This window comes from Coffea arabica, chromosome 9c, assembly GCF_036785885.1.
Source record: "Coffea arabica cultivar ET-39 chromosome 9c, Coffea Arabica ET-39 HiFi, whole genome shotgun sequence".
NCBI classification, from domain to species: Eukaryota; Viridiplantae; Streptophyta; class Magnoliopsida; order Gentianales; family Rubiaceae; genus Coffea; species Coffea arabica.
In genome coordinates, this window is record NC_092326.1 from 41,851,857 (window position 1) to 41,870,498 (window position 18,642).

Below are 18,642 nucleotides of genomic sequence, written 5' to 3' on the forward strand. Positions count from 1 at the left end.
CTAGCATGTCGATTGTTGTGCCTCCAGCCACTCTCCATGTACTCAATCTGTCATTACCTACGCTATCTTATTTAATTAGTAGCACTAATTCTCTAGCATTTTGTTGTTCTAACACTAAACAAAACCTTATTAATTGTTTATTTTATTTCAATCATGTTGATATTCATATGTACGGTGATATAACTTGACTTCTTTTTCGTCGTAACGACATTAATTTTTAATAAGAGAAACAACAATAATAGTACGAAGATTAACTTCAAATTGTTTTAAAAAAATATTAAGTACACCATGTGCACTAATCGCTGCCTTCTCAAATTGTTCTAGGTAGGTCAAAAGAGCTGCAATTTTCTTCTTTAGCCCCTTGTGAATATTTAGACAGACTTTTTAGAGTCCAAATTTGTTATGCATGAAAGCATTTGTCTCTTTGGAACATTAGAGTTTCTTTTTTGTTATGACAAAGGTGCATCACAAGGTCTTCTTTATCTCTTCCGGCCATCTAGCAAGACCAAGACCATCTGCACAATGATTCATGGAAAATTGCTACTAATAGTTGAAGTTTAGTGAATCAAGAGGAGAATTAAGCATATTAAAAACCGCCCAAACCGATTTCTTCTTAGATAACTAGTTAAACTTTATGGAGTAAGATGAAATGGTAATAAAAACAGTATTATTTCTACGTAAGATGGTTTTAAGGTAAGATGTTACACAATGAAAATCCAACCATTTTAACAGTTACAAGAATCTCTTTTTTGTGTTTACACGTAAAAATATCTAATGTAAATAATCGTAGTACCATCAATCCTAGGAAGAGCACATGGCATTGCATGCAGCCTCCCACGGCCATCGGCCTCATTTACGAAACTGATACATCTACCAAACAAAAACGCTTACCGTTTTTCTGATCATTAAAAGTTCTATTTCCATCTACCAAACCAAAAACACTTAAGAACTTCATGACATTCTTGGGGCTGATCCATCTCTCTAACTGCAACTTCAGCAGCAACCATCATGCAATAGCAAGCAAAAGTCTTTATTCATTATCCATCTAGCTTTTGTTAGCTCCAAAAAAAATACAAATAAAAACCCCACCTCGGTTTAGATTCTAGATTAGACTTAGCCTCTTTCTCTTAGTCTGTGCAAGTTGCTCTTTGTTTATCCCATCTAACATTTCTTGTCCCATTGCTGCACTATACTGCAAGTGAATTTTCTTCTCCAGGTTCCGACTTCTGAGAGTTAGGATTTTGTCTCTGATTATTTATTGAGAACGTAAGAATGGTGGAGCTTCAGTCTCGTGCAAGCTTGGTGAATGCATCTGCGTTACGTGCTATAGACAGTGAAGTAAAGGGTGACAGTTCTGTCAATCTCGTTGCTGAGATTTCAGCTGAGTTGCAAAGGGAAAAGCAGAAAAATGCTGAACTTATGCAGAGAATAACTATACTTGAAGCCCAAACAAGAGAAAGAGATAATGGCCCTTTGGTTTTTTGTGGACAAGTAAGCTTGCCCAACTCAAAACATTCATCATCATTTCTCTGCTTAATCCGCGATTGATCAAGTGTATGTTGTTTTCGCTTGTATGATTGCACATGGTTTCATCTGAGGACTTTATTGTTTCAACATTTTCTACTATTGATAATCAGTTTTGTTTTCCATAGTACCTTGGACGAAATTAAAATAAGAAATTTCTTTGATAACCATAACCAAGAAACATCTGTGTATGCGAGGTTAAATTGTGAGACGACAAACTAGCACACTATGCAATAGGATCAATAAAATTGAGACCGCATTGACTGTAATGTCTATGCAAAAATGATATTTTTCCTTTTTCAGTCTTCAACCTTTACGCCCTGGCCTTTGTTTCACTGAGTTACAAGGAACCAAAAAATAATTAAATGAGCTAGCTTTTTAGAGTTTAATTAATATAAGTTGTTTTTGAGTATAAAGTATTGTAGAGAAATAAATTTATAACTCTTATGAAGATAAATTTTTCATTTGTAGTTTGTTGAAACTCCATAGCTTGTCACAAGCATTTAATGATTTGTATTTATGCTGACAATTCTCATATTAGTCGACACTTCCAAACAATGTCATGACAGAAACTGATTGATTGACAGAGAAATTGTTGACTTTCAAAATGTGATACAAGTGAGTTGGTGCTATATGTTAATTAATTCATAAAATTCTTAGATTAACTTTTTTTTTTCAGTATTTTGTGCATCCTAGTTGCTATTTGATGATTATTGACTGATTGAAGAGGTCCTGAGATTCTATGATGAGCAATTCTGGCTTCTGTTATCTATTTGCTTTCCTCTTTTCAATCTCAACTGTAGGATTATTGTCGAAAGACTCAAAACACAGTTGAACACATGTCCAAGAGACAGAAGGTAGAAACAAATTCAATGAAACCTGAAGGTGAAGATATCAGGGTGGGCTCATACATGAAGCATAATAGCCAATGCATGCCAGATAAAGACGTGTCTATGAAAGAAGGCATAGTCACCTGGATGGGCATGGATGAAACTGAATTTTTGCAGTCTGAATTCCTGAAAGGGAGTGATTCTGCTGCAGAGTTTGAAGATACAGATGACACTGGTGATGAAGATGGTGAAGCGGATGTAATAAATAGTTTTGGCACTGACCCAAAAAGTAAGGAAAATTCCAAAGAATTAACTTGTGCTAAAGAGGTGAAAGAAATTCTTTTGAAACAGGAAGTTAATGGGGAAGGAGATACACAAAATGTGGCAAGTTCCTCAAGCAGTCAGGGGAAGCTGATGTCTGCTGCACGTGTAGACAAACAAGTTCATGAGTATGTGATAGAGAAAAGGTTAAAATCATGTATGAATCCTATTGCTAGCTCAAGGGAATGTGATCACCAATATACAAAAGAAACAATCATGACTGGTGGTCATGGGTATACATCATATTCTTGTACCCCTCGAGGGGAGATCAAAATATGTGACAACATGTTTCTACAGAAAAAGCCTCCTAAGATAGCTTTCTGTCCAAAGGAGGTCAAGAGAATGATACAGTCAAAACAGCTCTTGGTGAAAAATGCTCAGTCTCACACTGTTAGGAAGATCATAGTCTTTGCATCCCTTGGCACAAGACATGGATGTGAAGACATGTATGAATTAGACTTCAATCATTTTAGCATTTTACGGAAGGGGGAACCATATTTGTCCCCCAAGGATCCTGGGGTAAGCTTTCTTTTATTAATTGTGACTTCAGGTGTTCCATGTTAGACTGATTTAATATGAAACGAGAATTCCTTTGAAATAGTGATGCTGCTTGTTTAATTAAGTCAAGACTCCAATTACTTATAAGGCCCATATTGTTCGTCTTTGGCATGTATATCGAATACCAATCTCATCAGCATCATCATGCCCGTTACTGCAGATTTTTCTTTTGTCATCTACTTCTGGTGAATATGAACCGCCCTGTGCAGATCCCTTTGGTTTAGCTGACATCATGCCTTAACAGTGCAAAATATTGTGCAATGCTTTAGACCTCAAACTTTGAACTTCCAATGATTTTTTCATGTAATAGCAGCCTTGTTAAATTCTCGGGTTGAAAGAATGCATGATTTATACATGTTATCTCTTGTATTGTTTGTTGGTGATTTGGCGGAAATAGTGCTTCTCTTGCATTGCTTTTAAACTCAGCTGACATGGCCTCGAGGGATAGTACAAATGGCTAAAAGGAAAAAAAAAAAAAAAAAAAAAAAAAAAAAAAAAGAAAAGAAGAAGATGGATGAAGAATAACCTGTACTCATTCAAAGAGGTGATATTATCCTTGTATCAAATTTCTTCTTCTCTTTTATTGAACACTCTTTTGTATCAATCAGTGTCTGCAATGAATCCTTTTTCTTTTTTTCTGGGGATTTGAAGCAAGTTCAATGGCTTCAGTCCACTGGCTTAGTGAAAGATTTGACATGCAAGTCTTCTATGTGCTATTAGAGAACTATTGGGTCCAATGATATCTGAACAGCAATTTAGGTTAAGGTCCCTGAGTCCCAGTCCTACGAAAGTGGTCTATGGTTTCCCTTTGTACAATGGAGTGATACCTTACAGTTCATCCAACTCTATGTTCTCATTGTGGTTCCTTATCTGTGAGCTTGATGAGTTTTGATAGAATCAATATTTTTTTTAGGTATCAATAGAGTTTATTTCAATTTTTGTCCTAGGAACATGTTTTATATGAAAACCCTGGGGTCCGGAGGAAGATCTTCTATCCAAACCGGCAGAATCCTACCTTGTGTCCTGTCCAAATTCTTCAAGAGGAAAAGGCTATGCGTCCACAAGATGCTAGCTGCCCCTCATGCTTATTCCTGTGCATTAAATATGGTGGTAGGACCAGAAATATTCCCCAAAATGAGTAAGTATGAATCTCACTGATCTTTTTTTGGGGCGTTCTATTCAGCGGGGTTTACAGATAGGCGCAACCTTGCGTTCCAACAACTCATCAGTACCTCGTGGCGTCAAGTTCTTGTATTTGTATCCAATGCATAAAAATTACAGCTGGTTCTTCAGCATAAGCTGAAACTCTTCTATGATTTAATATCCAGATATGTCAGGCAGCGAATGGGAAGAAACAAGCTCAAATCCTTTGGGCCTGCTATTTGTAGAATGTCAATGCTAGTCCATATACGCGGAGGAAGCTTCTTTTTCAAGGCTTTAGGTATCACACTTCTGTTTATGGCTGGATATCCTGATGACCTTGTTCAAAGGGAAACAAAGTACAGGAACTTGGATCTCCTTCAGAAATACTACAGGTAATTTGTATCAGAAATACTCCTGCTGAGGTGCTGATAACCAATCTTTCTAACTGCATATAACTGTAATATTATCAGAACCTCAGAACTGTTTACCAGAGAACAGGACTAAATGAGATAACAATGTAGCAGGACTCCATTGACATGTTCAGTCTGCATGCATGATTAAAAAGAACTAGTAGCTTTCCAAGTGAACATGAGCAATGACACTGAATCATGTTTCAAAATTTTTATACTTCAAGGTTCATTACACCAAGAGGATGAGCAGCATAAGATTTTGCACGGTTTGATTTGTCAAACCAGGCACAATTCAGAGTTGCTCTTCTGCCAGCTATCCTTAACCTCTGCCCACAACTTGCTTATCCCACAATGTTTTTCATCACAGGACAGATGAAGATGCTGAAGGGGAGGAATTATTTCTGCCAGACCCAGTCAATACAGATACTGTAAGTTCATGACTATGAGTTGGCTAGTCTAGAAATTTGCATATTCTTTATTCTTTTTTTTTTTTTGGTATGTTGTCCTGAAACAAGATGCTGCAAGTAATATTGTTGGAGTATTAACTATAATTTTAAAATTTTATTTTGAATTCCTTAAGTTCTTGATTTTAGTTCATCCTCATCAAAAAGTTTAAATGTTCAATACCTATTGAATGCATGTGAGTTACTTGTTTTGAGTTTGAACTCTGAATATGAATCCTCCTGAAAAGCAATTCTCTCCAGCTCTTGTTATTTTAAAGCAGAATTCAGAATATATAGCATACAGATGTTGTAGGGTGGACATAAATTGCTGCAACAATGAGACAGTGCCTTCATGGGAGTGCTAAAAAATATGCACCTCAGGCCTCTTAGTTTTGCAGCCTGACCATTTATCTTGATCTGTCCAAAATAAACAGGATCTGATTTTATCATATTTTCTTGCAGAATGACAGTCTTCCTTCTTCACTCTTAAGCATGAAGACTATCTCAAGAAAATTAAAATGCAAGAAAAACAGTTACTCAGCCTGCCATGGTACTAAGGAGAAAACCTCAATCTTGCCCTCAGCCCCTTCAACCTGTGGAGCCTCTTCACAGTTTGAACTAAAGGGATATGCTTCATTGCAAAACCAAGCAATCACAGCTGCTCAGTCCATAACATCTCAATCTCCAGCAGACTTGTTCTCCAATGCCAACCCTCTAATCGGCAATGCTAATTCAAACATCATCCAATGTGATCAATCATCATGTCCTATGTTCCCACCTCATCCAACAAGTTCCTTTGTGCCCATGATGTATTGGCATCCATCCACTGCCTTCCTTCACTACCCTCATCCATCTTCTCATATCTTTAGGCATCCCATTGCTGGGAATTACATCTCTATCTATCCACAGCCTTATTATGGCCCTCCTACTCTAATACCAAAGCCATCAAAAGATACTTGGAAGAGTGATGTAGCATCTGAGAATGCTAACTATGATTCTAATAGCACTTCATGCAGTATAGAGCCAAAAAAGATCAGAAAATCTGACAAGTGAGACAAATAGGATTCTATAGCTTTTTATGCGAATTATCATTCTTCAGCAGTGCCATTCAAGAGGGACTTCTACTCCTCTAGTTGAACTTAACTCAAAGGTGTTGGTGGATACTAATTGTCATATAAGCTTCAAAACATTGACTTGGAGTTCTTTATATGTGTAATTTGTGGGCTTTCGATTCCTGCTTCTACCGTGGTTCAACAAATTTGCTGGTCTTTCAATTCCAGCTTCTACTGCGGTTCAACATTGCTACTGGAAAGCAATTGGCCGTGGTGACTCCTTTCAAAATATTGGTACTTTGGCACCAAGGATTGCCTGCAAATTCAGTTCCAGAATTACCGGCCAGTGTGGAGGGTACCTAGATTAGATAAACTGGATTGTCTCAATTTCGCATTGTAAGTAATGTTCGATTTATTTAGGAGGTATGGTTGTTATGTCTCCCACATGCATGTTCTCCTTGTTTGGTCACAGGAAGGATGCTTCAAAAAATTAAGATCAAATTGGAAAGAAGATCAAAGACAGTAGGATTCTCCTTGAAATATGCTACTGAAACGCGCATGTCCTTAACTACTGAATATGAAAAGAATTGTGGTTCAGGAATGTGATGGAAGTAACGGTGTATAAAAGAAAAAGTGCTAAGTAGAGAAAATTTAGTAGATCTCAATCTGTTGGGGGTACTTTCTTGCAGAAGCATAAATCTAGCCAAATATATCTTCTTTACTTGTTACTTGTTACAGTAAGAAACGTATTGTCAATGTATTCTGGAATCAATCTGGCATTCAAGTTTTCCTCTTTAGTCACCTATATTTGGCAATTGCCACAGGTACACTCCTGAGGTGAAATGGTGTTATAAGGTTCTGCACCAAGGTTTCTTTGGGCTGAAAACGTAGATGTTTGAACTGTCAAAGTGAATGCTGAGTTTCTTAAATTAAGCTAAATTTGATATTTGAATAGATCAACTCAATCGACTAGTAACTGCATATCAAACCTTTTTGCTAAAGTAGATATGATGGTTATTAACAATAAGGGATAATTTCAGAAACCTCCCCTGAGGTTTCTGACAATTTCACTGACCTCCCCTGAGGTTTCCACAATTACACTGACCTCCCCTGGCAGAACTTGGGACCCAATTGCTGACATCATATAATGCAAAATTACTATTATACCCAAGACATTTTGTGTTATTATAGGACTAAAATATGATAAGGCAGATGGTGTTTTGGATAGTATTGGATTGCATTTCTATTTATTTAATGTATGGTTATGAAATTTGTAATGATATTACTCTTGGATTGCAGTTTTGGTTTGCACCTTATTACTGTTAAGGTTTTATAAATGACTGTTTTAGTTCTTGGATTACACCTTACCTCAAAATTTGGGAATTTACCCAAATTTTCCATTTTCTAATATTCCTACAAATATGCAAAATTATGCATATCCCTCAAATCTACCTAATATTAATGTTTTGTTAAACTCTAAATAACAAAACTATGAAATATAATATTTAAATATATTTTAATACACACAAGTTGGACGGGTAACTAGTGTGTCAGAGAGTTGCCATAATCTCCTTAAACCCGCATGCGGGTTTAAAGAGTATTCGGATATTCTCATATGCACCTATGCAAATCGAACCAACCGGATATCTTATCCGTATCCCATTTTTTTAAATAAAAATCTTATAAATTTGAAAAATAAAATCAAATTTAGATGTATTAGGGTTTTAAAAATATTATATAAGTGATAAAAATTTTATAAATTGTAAAAATAAAATCAAATTTAAATAATTAAATGTTATATTTGCATAAGGAATAATACAATAATCATAATAATGATAATACAATAATATTGGTGTAATAAAACTGCCATTAATTTAAATATTTACTTATAATGCCCAAAGAGCCTAATTACCAATTTTTTCTTCTTGCGCTCATATATAACATTAACCCGCATGCGAGCTAACCTTGAAATAGAAAAAACACAGAATCCCGCTTGCGGGTTTCAACGTTATTATGCAGGCGGGATTTTAACCTGCTTGCTTGTGAACATGTACCACATTGCTTTGAATTTTTGTGACAAGAGGAAAGCTTTGTCTGATGAATGTATTTGTGAAATGACCTGAGTGGTGGTAGATGGGTTAATTGGGTCGGTTGCGTTACCCAATTGTTTATATCCATAAGTAAAATTTTATGATTCCCATACCCATCCCCTCACTTTTTCTTATTTATTTCTGATTTTTATTAGTTTTCATTAATTCACTAATATAACTTGTACACCTGCCTCAAGGGCATTTATGGGAACAAAATTTCCTCTCTTTCCTGAAAACACTTTTTTATGCTTACTTTTGTGGTCATGGGCTGATTTTGTTACAAAATCAGAAACCTCAAGGGAGGTTAGTGTAATTGTGGAAACCTCAGGGGAGGTCAGTGAAATTGTCAGAAACCTCAGGGGAGGTTTCTGAAATTATCCCTAACAATAATTATCCACCATAAGGTATTTTTCTATTCTCTAGTCTGGAAGTCTCGAGCCATGATGGCTTGCAGCAGAGAATCATTCTTAATTCTCCTTGTGTGGCTGTTCCTGGCTACAATGATCTCTTACCTAATACAAACATGCCCCAATAAGAGAAAATTTAATGTGGATAAAGTCACATCCGCTCATGCAAGGGAATCTTATCTTTATGTATTTTAGCAATTTCTCTGAGGACCCTTACTTCGCTTTTCCTTCATTAGTTTTTGTCCCCTTGAAGAGGACGGAGGCTTCTCTTTCTTTTACTCTGTCGAAAGGATGCTTCTCTTTCACTCGTTCCAAATCCATACTGGCAGCCATAATTGCAAATTTGCAATAATGAACGTCAAAGAAACTACAGTGCAAGTATTACTTTAATCTTCAAATCTGCTAAAGCAACCATCACATTGCAAATGCTGCATATTAATCTATCACAATCACCATCATCATCAACAATACATCATGATCCACGCGAACATTCACCATGATCATTACTAAGATCAACCTTGGAAGGTCACAGCTCACAGGCAATCAAGCAACAACGAAATACATAGAAACCTACAAGACAAATAGTGCGTAATATCAACATGGGTCACAGCCACTGGCGTGTGAACCTCAAATTTATTGGTCAATCCTCCCTTTCTTCCCCTTCCTGAACGCATACATCAGAGAAGAAAAAAGGTGGGATTTTTACAGCAATGCAAACCCTTTAATGGAGCTTGTTTGCAAGATTGCATTGTTTTCTGATCTCTCCCTTTGATCCTGTAAGAGGGTTGTTCTCAGAGAGAATGGTGATGGCTCTAGAGAACTCCTTGAAGAAGTAGTCTTGGCTCTTGGCCATTTTCTTGACGTAGGGTTTGGTTCTTTTGTCATTAGCCAATTGGTGGTCCACGAGCAATAATCCCTTGTTGTCCAATATGTTTCTGTAGTAATTGTTGTCCAGTATCATGGGTGTCCCACGGTCATTTCTCACATACTGGACTGCCTTTGGATCAGGGATCGTGTCAGGGCACTTCTTGAGCATGTGCTCTACATGGGAAGCTGGGAATGCTGGATCAACCTCTGGGTATAGACGGTGAACCAGCTTCACACAGTGGGTTCTGCCCACACTGTGAGCACCTTCACCCATAGATTAATAGTAAAGTTAATTCAGCCCTTCTTTTCTTTTCTAGAAATATGTTCAGGTATGTAAAAGTACTGCTAAAATTCTAAGATGATCAATTTAATATTCCTAAGGGAATGCTAAGCTAGTTTCACCAGTAGAATTGTCTGAAACTATTTTAAGTGCTTATACAGGGTGTGAGTTCTGAGTACAACCTCGTGTTTAGATATGGACAATGCATCTTAATTTCTTGTGCCTATTCTTATCTTAGGAACAAAATGTAGGAAAAGGCACGGGAGTATATACCTAACAAGGCAACAACTCCAGGGGCATCAATACCAATAGATCCAAATCGGTCAAGGACAACAGTCATGCTCTCATTGTGATCCGGGAGATGCTGCTCAAGAATCTCAGCTCTGCTCCTTCTGCCATCCCTTCTTCCAGTTTTAAGTGGAATATATGGGCCTCCCAACTGTACAAAAAAGTTTCAAAACACAGGATTATACCAATTTCTAAAGTGTATTCAGCAAAATACCAGAAGAAAACATACCAATTTCCACTGTACTTCAAGAAAAATACAGTGAGAAACGAGGCCTTAATGTAAGATAGGAAAGAGGAAGTTCGGTATAGGTATAACACAAGATTCCGCTACTACCCCCGCATCAAGTCTCTAACTAGCTTCCCAGTGGAACAGAGAATAGGAGCTATCTGGTTAGTAGATTATTTGGAATATTTCCTTTAAAGAATACCGTAGCATTTTTATTAATGTGATGTATGTGAGGAAAAAAAGGCGATTGAAAAATGTGTATAACGGTGTTTCTTTAAAGTTGTCCCGAAGAAACACGACGATTATTCACCAGCACGACACAAATTGGAGAACTTTAGAGCCCTGTACCATAACTTTAAGCGTCTAAGTGGTTCAGAAGTTCAGGAAAAAAAATCTTGCTTCAAATGGTGCATAGCACAAATAAAAATGTTACAGAAAATAGTTTTACTAAAAAAGATAGTACTATGAACTTTAATAGGAAGATTTAACTTACAGCAACGATGCCATCTCTGGCAGACAACACCAGTATATCAGCACAGGAAACAACTCCAGGGCACTCTCTTTCCACAGCGTCTTTGATGTCCTCAATGTATCTGAAGTTCCTCATACCAAAGCTCCTGTCTGTCTCCTTCTCGGACAAGACTCTCCTGGTTGAGTCCAGCAGCAATGAAGCATCACATGACTGCAAAACAAAACAAAAGATGCATCAACTTCAATAATTCCAAGAATTTACGCATAAAATTCTCTAACGCAGAATAATATTGATATAGTAGTATCGAGCACCTCGACAAAGCAGTCATGGAAAATGTTCCTTAGCCAGGAGAATGCAGTGTTCTTGTGGCGCTTGTAGAGAAGCTTGACTTGCTCCCTGATGATATCTTCAGCTTGAGGGCATGAATCCTTGTAGAAGTTCATGAGAAGACCAGGGTCTTCCCCATTTTCTTGTGCAAAAGCAGAGAAGGCAAAGAAGGAGAGGATGGCAAAGATGAAGAGAGCTCTGGAATTCATCTTTTCCGTACAACAGTAAAGTAAAGGTCACTGACCTTGCATTTTGGATCGCTTACCAAGCTACCTCTTAAATAAGGGAAAAGGAAGGTTTTTTTCAAAACCGGCAACAAAAGGAAGCTACAGGAGTTCTTTTCATTATTCATAAAACATCCAGTGATGTATGTCAGAATTATGCTTAGACCCCTATAGCTTTAACAGCACCCCTCGGGCATCCGGCGGTAGTGTTTCCAAATAGTACTACTTTTGTCCCATTTTTATAATTTTGATTTTTTTTACATAGTTTAAGAAAATTAGTTAACTTTATTATAATAGTAAATCCAACCTATTATTTTTCTAAAATATACTTACATTAGGGGTATGACTAATTATTATACCTTTACAATTAGAGCCGTTAGAAATTTAAATTACTCATAAACTGTTCTCAAACAACTCGATCAATAATTGGACTCGAACTCAGTTAAAATCTAGTTTAAATCGAGTTTGAGCATCCCGTTTATCAATTCAAATTGAGAGGCATAGAAGTTGTGAAATTTACCACTAAAAAATGGAACTCGAACTCGATATAACTCACCAAGATCCTCAATTTTAATCAAGTTGAGTTCGAACTCATATTCTAGTTGCTTGAGTAGAGTTTGAGTTTAAGAATTGTTACTCATTCAGTTTCAAGTTTGAGATCGAGTAATACTACCAATAATTGAATTGGAGATTGAGCATGATATTACTTGAAATCAACTAGACTCAAATGCAACCCTAATTATAACAACAATGCTGATGGAAAGTTGCACCATACACGTCATGAACCAGAGTAATTATTGAAATCAAGTAGACTCAAATGCAACCCTAATTATAACAACAATGCTGATGGAAAGTTGCACCATACATGTCATGAACCAGAGTAATTATTGAATAAGGCAAGTTATACTCACTAATAACACCTTATCATCCCAACCTAACTCTCCCCCCAAATTTTACAATTTGTACATTTTTCATCGCATCTTTCATTTCTTGCTCTCCAAATATTCATATATCGTTCCATTTTTAACTCACTACCCTTTCCAAATGATCAAAACCACAATAAATCTTATATTAGTCTTGAATCCAACTCTACCAGTTATTTTTTTGCCTTTTTTCTTGAAATATTTTTATGTTTTAAGTTTTAACACACAATTTGACGTGTGAAGAAGCTCGGAAGCTTCCCCCGTGGAGGCCAATTGTGTGTTTTGTCCGCCCCAACATCAGGTGCGTGGAGGGGGGCCTTCTCAGGATTCGAACCCTGGTCCTTGTATATAAGGGTCTTGGGGTTGAAGTCCTGGTACCACTTGAAGCGCAGAGCTTCTTCAACGTGCAAACTCATACAAGTAGACACCAAGGGCATGGTGCAAGGGAAGTAGCCCTGTAGGCTGCAGCAAAATCTTTCTGAATTTCTTTCTTATAGAAATCTCTTCACGTAAAGGGTTTGACAATCTGTAAAGGTTATGATAGTCATTTTCAACCATAAATGCAAATACAATTACCCAAACTTATATGGGGGCGTGGCCGTAATTAACATACCTCAAGGGGAGGTTTTGTCAAATTATCTTTAGTGAAGAGTTGCAGTCGTCAACTTGTCATGCTGATGCATTTGCCTTATCTTGACATTTGTATCGGTGCAGCATTTACGGCTGACGCCGAAGAAAAGCGTTGGCGTTTCAGCACCGCAGTCTACCTGTTTTTGGGAGTCGGGCACCTGAATTACTTACTATGGTTCCGTCTATGGTGGAAAGCTGACTCACCTATGCATGGTGGGAAGAGCAAAGGAAATTAGGACAATACATCACTGTGGGCCCGGGCAAAGCAAAGTTATTAAAAGTAGTGACCGGGACCGGGTAGAAGAAGTTTCATACAAGATCCATTGTACTTTTAGGAGAAATAACATGTATGCCCATCAACAACTTATGGGCATTTGTATTTTTTTTTCTAAACGATAATTTATGGGCATTTGTACAGGCATTGTATGCACCTAAAAATTGTCATTAATACGGGAGTAGCTCCCCATGCCTAATTGACAGGAAATAAGTTGCAAAGAGCAGGAAAAATTGGTCAGATGCAATAATCCTTGGAATACGCAAAAATGAAACTACGTGTACTCCAATTTTAATTTATAAATGCTTACTTGACAAAAGAAATTATGACAATTTAAATTTAATTGTTAGTTGGCATAGATGAGTAATTATATACATAAATAATTAAAAGAATTTAATTTTATATAAAATTTATTTTTGTGTAAATACATTTATTAAAAATTTATTTAAAAAATTTTGGTTTATAAGATTATTGTAATTTATTAATTACAATATTTAGGGTAGTTATGCATAGTTATATTGGCAAAATGTGATTAAGTAGTCAAAGCAAAAATTAGTTTTTTTTAAGAATAAAATTGAAAGTTTAAAAAATGACATAAAAAAGTTTACATTAATTGCGATCCCTCTAACTTTATATATTGCATAGATAGTGGCTTTTTAACTGAAATCAAAATTATAGAAGAATTATTAGAAACATAATAGTATTTCAAGAAACTAGAATCATGACATTATTGACCTGGTAGATTTTTAATTTAAATTTAGCAATTAGATAAGCAATCTTATACGTAACATGATGATTTTCAAATCGATATCGAATTTGTAGATGAGTAATCAAAAACACAATTAAATAGTACTCCAAGAAATTAGAATTGAGATTGTAGATAAAATAATCATAAACATAAATCACATAATGCAAATGTTTCAAAAATTGAACCTTTCCGCTATTGAAATAACTAGATGGTTATCGATTTAAATCCTAATTTCGCAACTAGTTGTATTGGACGTGACAGACTATTAAATCACAAATTTGACTAGTAAAATAGTGTCAAATTTTGAGATTTGTTAATATATTAGCATTATCTAATGATAAGGATAACCAAATTATAGTAAAAATCAAAGTTCACTCTTAAAAGTAAGTGCTAAATTTAAAGATTTTGTTGTGATATGGATTATCTAATGATAGCAAATCCATTGAAACATGCAAAGCAATGATATATAGATAAATATCAATTACAATCCCACGTTCAAATTAACATATTCTAGTATTTTGATTCGTAATATGCATTGATATATATTTCATTTCAAAATAATAACAAATATTTATACATTGCAGTACATGATAGAGTAAATGAAAAAGATCCTCTTGACCCAATGCATCGTCCCCAAATTATTTTAAAGCGGCGTCTTTATCCTTTGGGAACTCAAAAGACATTTTTGTTTAGCATGTACAAAATTCATTATCTCACTTTAATTTAATGTTAGGTTCCATTTGTTCTACATTATCACGAAGTGTGTGTCTTCTATCTATTTATCTAAATAGTTTAAAGTATATCAAGTTCATATTGATTTGACAATTTTTAAGCACCCAATGATTTATTATCGCGTAAACTTTCTTAGGTATTCTATTATAACTAGTGCTCATGCACATCCAATGTGTGTGCAATAAAAAAATATATAATATTTCTGATCATATATTTTAAATAAAATTTTTATTATCAAAACAAATTTTAATCTTTTAAATATTTTTCATAAAATAATTTTATGTAAGTAGTTATAATATTTATAGGTAGTTATGTTGAAAACATATATTTAAATAGTTAAAAGTAAAAATAGTCATGGATAGTTATAGGTAGTTAAAGTAAAAGTAGTTTTTTTGAGGATAAAAAGAAAGTTCATTTTTTTATAGGAAAAAAAGTTAGATCCCATTTGTAATTAAACAAATGATCAAATTCATATTCATTTTTACACTTAAACAAGCCAAATCTAACTTGAAACCATATTCATTTTTGTCCATTCATATTTATTTTTGCCACTAAAAAAGTAAAATCTGACATTTTTATATATAAAAACTATTGCATATGAGTCATGTGGTGATTTTAGACTAAAAAGTGGTTGAAACTTAGGTTAGGACCAAAATTTGTGAAATTGAATTTGTAAAGAATATAAAGTTAATATTTTAAAAGTGGAAGATGAAAAAATTTATTTAACGAAATATGAAAGATATTTTGAATGATTTTCCCTAAAAATATTTATTATTCAGTATGCAAGAATTGAATCTTTTTCAATTATAAATATTTCTTATTATAATAATTAACAAGAAACTAATTTCATAACCATAACCCAGTTGGTACCAACATGGCATGTTAAGCTCGGGATCGTAATTCTGAATACCCAACTAGTATGTTAAGCACCTTGTTACTTGTTAGTAATAACAAAACTCAGGTTTTGACGCAAAAAAGTCATTAATTCACTCAGGATTTCCAGGTTCCATCCATCATCAAGGCCAGGTTTGTTAAGCCAACTCTACAGCCGGTTGCCTTATTTCAATTGGGCCCCACTTGACATGTGAAAGATGTCCACGCTGCGTTGTCTTATTAACAGTTTAACACTTCTTCTGCCCACGGTGGAGAGTTCATTCTACTTTCGACAGTAGAAGCAACCTACTTACTATTACTTATTGCCTGAATTACTTACTAGTATTACTTATTGCATAGCAAGAGCGTATTGAAGGATGAAAAGAGTTTGTTATTTTTTTTGGGGGGTACAACAAGCAGTTGGGAGGAGAACGTGCTTCTTTTATCTAAGAGTGGCAATCGGGTCGAATTCGGGTTGACGGGTCGAATTAAGACTCATGTATAATAGAAAATTCTGTCACGACCTCGAGGATAGTTCTGGAATTGTGTAGGAAATCAAGATTAATTGATTGTAGAATCAGGAAATTGGGGAAGAACAGAGAAAGAATTAGACTGAGAGAGAGAAAGAGAGAATAAGAGGGAATTGGAGATATCAGAGAATCAGTATATTTTCCGTGTGTCCCTTACAAAGTGGGCCCCACTTATATAACTAACTCTAACAACCTGACAGTAACTAACAGCTGAGCTAATGCATAACTGTCTGATTAAGTGGAACAGCACCGTTTGTGGTACTTAACAACTCTCGAGCGACATCGTTTAGCTACTCAGCTAACTAAACTAGCTAATGCTCAATTGAGCCCTTATTATGCTTAAGAACATGAATTGTGCAGCCTGACAATCCCTTCCCCTTGAAAACAGACTTGTCCTCAAGTTTGGAACGCAGGAAACTGGCTTTCGATAAATGATTTATCCTCCCAAGAAGCTTCTTCAGGTTCCAGCTGCTCCCATTTAATCAGGAACTGAATGATAGTCTGCCCATTGCGCAAAATAACCCTCCTGCTCAATATGGCTTCTGGTTGCAGAGGGCATTGATCATGTGTGTCCAGTTCTGGTAGCTTGGTAGAACTCCCTTGCATTGGTCCCATTTTTTTCTTCAGCAGTGACACATGAAACACAGGGTGTAATCTGGTACCTGCTGGTAACTTCAATCTGTATGCCACTGTACCAACTCTTTCCTCCACCTGAAAAGGTCCAAAATATTTAGCAGATAGCTTGAGACATTTCCTTACTGCTACCGTTTGCTGTCTATAGGGTTGAAGCTTCAAAAATACCCAATCTCCCACAGCAAATTCTCTCTCAGTTCTGTGTTGGTCAGAAAAGTGCTTCATCCTTTGTTGAGCCTTGGCCAAGTTGTCCTTTATGCAGTTAGAGATCCTGTTCCTTTCCTGGATCATATTGGAGGCTGCTGGAACTACAGAATCCAAATAAGGCCCCAGTGGCAGTGGCAAGGGTCTATATCCAAACAAAGCTTCGAAGGGTGTCATATTGAGGCTAGAGTGATAGGTGGAATTGTACCACCACTCAGCCATAGACAGCCACTTGCTCCAATGTGATGGCATCTCTCCTGTCATACATCTCAAGTAGTTTTCCACGCATTGATTCAGCCTTTCACTTTGACCATCAGACTGAGGATGGTAAGAAGAAGTGTAGTGTAGTTCTGTCCCTAGCACCTTAAATAGCTCCTTCCAGAATCCACTGGTAAAAATCTTATCCCTGTCTGTGATGATGGATTCAGGTAGACCATGCATTCTGTAAATGTTGTCCAGAAAAACTTGTGCAACCCCTTTGGCAGTGAATGGATGAGTGAGTCGAACGAAATGCCCAAACTTAGTGAACCTATCAATCACCACCAGAATGGTGTCGAACCCTTGTGACTTGGGTAGCTTCTCAATGAAATCCATGGAAATGTGAGTCCATGCCTGTGTGGGAACTGGAATTGGTTGCAACAGACCAGGATATGGAACATTCTCAGATTTATTCCTTTGACAGGTATCACAGCTACGTACGAAGGCTATCACCTCTTGTTTCATCCCTGGCCAATAAAACAGTGACTTAATCCTCTGCCAACAGCCTTTTTGTCCTGAATGACCTCCCAGTGCTGAGGCATGAAGCACCTGAAGGATCTGGTTTCTGATGTTATTGGCCCCTCCCACATAGATTTTTCCTTGATAACGTAGCACTCCATCCACCAGAGTATAGCCATTGTGAGAAGTGGGATCCAGTAGTAGTTGAGCCATGATGTTTTGACAATGCTCATCTAATTCATAACTTTTCTGCAGTTCCTCCATCCACCCTGGCCTCACTGCTGATATAGCCAGGCATGTCTTGAAGGAAGGATTTGAAACAGTCTCCTGTCTTCTAGATAAAGCATCTGCAACCTTATTTTCAACCCCCTTTTTATACTGTATCTCATAGTCTAATCCCATGAGTTTTGTCATCCACTTATGCTGGAGAGCAGTGTTCAATTTTTGATCCAGCAAATACTTTAAGGATTGATGGTCAGTTCTGATAACAAAATGATTTCCAACCAGATAATGCCTCCACTTAGTGACTGCCATTACTAGAGCAAGGAGTTCCTTTTCGTATACTGATAGTCCCAAATTCTTGGGCGATAATGCCTTGCTCAGGAAGGCAATTGGATGTCCTTCCTGCATCAGAACAGCTCCAATACCACCCCCACTGGCATCTGTTTCCACTACAAATGCCTTGGTAAAGTCTGGAAGTATGAGAACTGGGGCTGAGCACATCAATTCCTTCAAGTGCTCAAAGGCAGCCTGTGCTTTTTCATTCCACCTGAACCCATCTTTCCTGAGCAGTTCAGTCAGAGGTTTGCACACCTGGCCATAATGTTTTACAAATCGTCTGTAGTAACCTGTTAGCCCCAGGAAGCCCCTTAATTCCTTGACATTTTGAGGTACGACCCAATTTAAAATGCTACTA

The 18,642-nt window shown here is 36.5% G+C and overlaps 2 protein-coding genes across 2 annotated transcripts; one reads left to right on the forward strand and one right to left on the reverse strand.

The window, feature by feature from the left end:
• The first annotated feature begins 982 nt into the window (after positions 1–982).
• LOC140014062 (uncharacterized) lies at positions 983–6,720 on the forward strand. Its single transcript, XM_072064391.1, has 6 exons — positions 983–1,491; positions 2,328–3,194; positions 4,181–4,371; positions 4,562–4,768; positions 5,154–5,214; positions 5,692–6,720. The coding sequence occupies exons 1-6, from the start codon at positions 1,273–1,275 to the stop codon at positions 6,280–6,282; spliced, it is 2,136 nt and encodes a 711-aa protein (XP_071920492.1). The 5' UTR covers positions 983–1,272; the 3' UTR covers positions 6,283–6,720.
• A 2,443-nt stretch (positions 6,721–9,163) lies between these two features.
• On the reverse strand, positions 9,164–11,606 carry LOC113708682 (peroxidase 42). The gene is made up of 4 exons (XM_027231248.2): positions 11,223–11,606; positions 10,933–11,121; positions 10,199–10,364; positions 9,164–9,909 (listed from the first exon to the last, which is right to left on the reverse strand). Exons 1-4 carry the CDS (start codon positions 11,445–11,447, stop codon positions 9,500–9,502), a joined length of 990 nt encoding a protein of 329 aa, XP_027087049.1. The 5' UTR covers positions 11,448–11,606; the 3' UTR covers positions 9,164–9,499.
• Positions 11,607–18,642: the final 7,036 nt, after the last annotated feature.